Source organism: Hypomesus nipponensis, chromosome 7 (assembly GCF_054491055.1).
Source record: "Hypomesus nipponensis isolate SF chromosome 7, ASM5449105v1, whole genome shotgun sequence".
Taxonomy (NCBI): domain Eukaryota; kingdom Metazoa; phylum Chordata; class Actinopteri; order Osmeriformes; family Osmeridae; genus Hypomesus; species Hypomesus nipponensis.
In genome coordinates, this window is record NC_140367.1 from 3,908,713 (window position 1) to 3,912,500 (window position 3,788).

Consider the following 3,788-nt stretch of genomic DNA (forward strand, 5'->3'; position numbering starts at 1 on the left):
TGTTTGTCAGCAGAGACATGAAGACACAACCCACTCACACCAGGTGTACCTTCCGGATAATGGACAATTTCTAAGTCCACGTTTGTGTCTTTCTCTTCGGTCACATCTCCAATCTTCGTCTTTGATCATTCATGGTCTCTGTCTGCCTGTGTCAGTCATATAAGTGAAATATAACATTCAGTTTCTCTGCATGAATGCTCAAGATGGCTTTGTAGGGACTGATGTGTTTTTTTTTTATCCCATTTGTTTACGTCATTCCGTTTTACTACAGTTCCCATAATGCTTTGCTTCTACTCTGCTTCGGTCTCGTTCCACTATGAAGCTCCGTTAGACCGCTGCTCCTGCCATCTGAACAATGACTCGCACAGACCGGAGGAAAGGAATTCAATAGAATGCGTTTCAGACAACAAAATATCTCTATTCAGCTGGTATTCCGACACATTAATTAAATGTATCAACCGTAAAAATGTGGATACCTACAGAACACGAAAAATACGGCGTCGGTAAGTTATTTGGTTCATGTTTTAAAACTGTCCTGTTTTCACTCGCAAAATATCTAAATGTGTAGATGTAAACCGCAGGCTGGGGAATCCACAGCTGGACGAAGTACAATGTTACTCTGTAGTCAAAACAGTGCGTTGGGTCCTTTTTATACTCTCCTACTGTACGTCCATACATTGCATTGCCTTTCTATCTCATCCATATGTAGGTACGAATACATTATCATTAAACACTTAGGCTGAATCAATCCGCCTCTCACGGTTCTATCTTCGCTGTTCAATGCGTTTCCTTAGGATGCTTGGGCTACAGACTGCGCTGAACTGCTTTGTTAGTGTTGTTGGTTGGTAGTTGTGTCTGAAAATACTGAATGGACACGAAGGAAAATACTATAGGCTATAGGCTAGAAATGAAATTTCCCGTTATGCCACATTGCCTAACCACGAGGACAGATTTAACTTGCGTGGCAGAGATTGTTTTTATTTATTTTTTAAACATAATTTCACCCATGTGTATTTAAAACATGTAGTTCTGCAATTCTCAATTTGATGTGAAGCTTGTTTGCTCTGTTTGTTTCCTCGGATGGATTGTGAGTGCGCTACATTGCATTGTTTCAGCGGCACGGGTGTCAGAGGAGCCATAGATCAAACGTTGAAGTGAGACAAACAAGCGGCAGTGAAAGCTGTTAGGCTACATTCTAGACGTAGAAATGTTGCCCAACAGCTTTTATTAAAAGCTCAGCCCGCATAGGATGTATCACATCGATCATGTTTTCCCGGCAAAGCTTACTTTTGAACACTGTGCACCCGTTCTCTATTTGTGGTGTGTTCGCAAAGGGACAGACACCAAAACGGTGTCTCGTGCTAATTTTGGGGTTGTCCAATAAGAAATATCAATTTTGAATCTATCCTTTATCCTTTCACTTGACCGTAAGTGTGGCCTGTTCACACCTCTGGCTCCTTTTATCATGCCCTAACTCCAGCAGAGCAGAGCCTATTGACATACACTCTCTCTCTCTGTCTCTGTCTCTGTCTCTCTCTCTCTCTCTGTCTCTCTGTCTCTCTCTCTCTCTCTCTCTATGTGCTTCTGGTTAGTAACCCGGTCTTGCTCTTTTCCCCCTGACTTGTGCGTGTTTGCCTTCTCTGTCCGAGGATTCTCGGGTGCTGAGTGCATCTCTAACACAGGCTACTGTATAATTCATACGAGCATATTAGCAGCTAGCTGCTAGCATGCACGTTCCCTCGATCAACAGATGAGCGAGACCGCAAACAGAATCAATCTAATTTCAACCCTTACATGAACCCTATAACCAAAAAATCACTTCGAAGAAATGGTTGAATATGAATTCTAAAAACCCTCCATTGTCTTCAAAGTGCAAGTGAAGCTTTGTTAAGTGGATTCAGTTTCGTTATCCCTTTTTGCGGTAGGGGCAATAAGACTATTTTAATGAGCACTGATTAAGCTGAGGTTGGGCAATGGGAGGGTAAGGGAAGGGGGGGGGGGGGGGGGCTTTTCCCTTGTTGTGTAACCGCTTATAAGTCGTCTTAGAATAGAGGAAACACACACTTGTGAGTGTCTGCACTCACAAACTGGGGATACACACACACACACACGCACACACACACTCATACACATACATGCACATACACACACAATCATATACGCACATACACTATTACAATACATCAATATAAGATTTCCGGATAATCTCAGTTGAGAAAGCTCTAAACTTCGCATAAGTATAATATCACAGCACTAATAATCTTTAAACGATGGCTAATTGATCCCTGGCAGGGGTCAAAGGGCAACCCAGGATGACTTCTTAGATTATTCATGAGTCACCGGAACAGCTGTTAGGGCTCCCCAGGCGTTGCTTGTCCCATGGTACAACCCAGCGATCTAACCTCCTGCTGCTCGACTACCTATCCCATGGCACAACCCAGCGATCTAACCTCCCGCCTACCGCCGCTAGACTAGCCTTCACATGGTAGCAGGAGGCATGTATCAGATTACAGATTCATGGGATTTGATGAGTTTTGATGTAACATAGCAGAGCGTGATAGAAAAACCCATCGGCCCTTTTAAAGCGAGATCTCCTCAAGGTGCATTAAATCCATTCCAACTTTTTTTTTTTTTGCAGAGCGGGTTACAAGTTCAAGGCTATGGATTTCCCAGGTCTCTGGCGAAATCATTTGATCTCTCGCTAGGAAATATTGAAATTAGAGTCCCACGGCGTAATTGGAGGTACGGGTGTTTGATGTGGGTTTTGGCTGGTTGACGTTGGCGAGCCCTTGAGGATGGGCCTCCACCACTGATGAAGTATAGATGGAATCCCGCTGAGGGAGCATTAAGGCTGCCATTAGGCAGGCGTGGGGGTGATTAGGGCTCCGAACCAGACTCAGGGTGAGAGACTGATGCTGCCCTCATGGAGGACCAGGGTGAGAGACTGACAGGGAGTCAGATGGCTGAGCGGTGAGGGAGTTGGGGCTAGTAATCAGAAGGTTGCCGGATCGATTCCCCGCCGTGCCAAATGACGTTGTGTCCTTGGGCAAGGCACTTCACCCTACTTGCCTCGAGAGGAATGTCCCTGTACTTACTGTAAGTCGCTGTGGATAAGAGCGTCTGCTAAATGACTAAATGTAAATGACTGAAGCTGCCCTCCCTTGCTCACCTGCCTCATGGAGGACCAGGCTGAGAGACTAATGCTGCCTTCCCTCCTGCTCCTCATGGAGGACCAGGCTGAGAGACTAATGCTGCCTTCCCTCCTGCTCCTCATGGAGGATGGCTGATCAGTCAGATAAAAGGAGGGAGGAGAGAGGAGGAGGAGGAGAAGCAGGTGGAGACGCAGGTGGAAGAGAGGGAAATAATTGTAGTATAGCAAGATGGCAGACCGTGGGCGCAGGAAGAATGCAGGATGAATTCCAGATTTTGGGGTACTGTGTGGTTCTTGGAAGCTTAGTACAGTACAATCAGTGGATAATGTCCCCAATTAGACACACAACAGCTAATGAGTGTCACCTCCTAGCCTGGGAAGAAGGCCTGTTTTTGTGATTGTGTTTGCTGTAAACAGTCTTAAATGATTAGCTGGGAGAGAAGCCTTTCTCCATCACTAAGAACCCTATTACAGCCAATCAAGCGTGTCATTGCTCATCATAATTAAACCATTTTAATGAGCTGGATTAGATCTGGTGTTTGCGTGCGTGCATGAAATTCTCCAGCAAGCATTCAGACTAAACACTTTTTTTATATTTAGCATAACACTGCATGACTGCATCACTTCCAGCCAACTC

At 45.1% G+C, this 3,788-nt stretch overlaps 1 protein-coding gene across 1 annotated transcript in view; it reads left to right on the forward strand.

The window, feature by feature from the left end:
• Positions 1 to 347: 347 nt before the first annotated feature.
• dock4b (dedicator of cytokinesis 4b) overlaps positions 348 to 3,788 on the forward strand; it is a 75,132-nt gene continuing 71,691 nt past the window's right edge. The window contains exon 1 of the mRNA XM_084701617.1: positions 348 to 503. Coding sequence (XP_084557743.1) covers positions 467 to 503 — 37 coding nt within the window. The 5' untranslated portion in view covers positions 348 to 466. The remainder of the gene's footprint in view (positions 504 to 3,788) is intronic.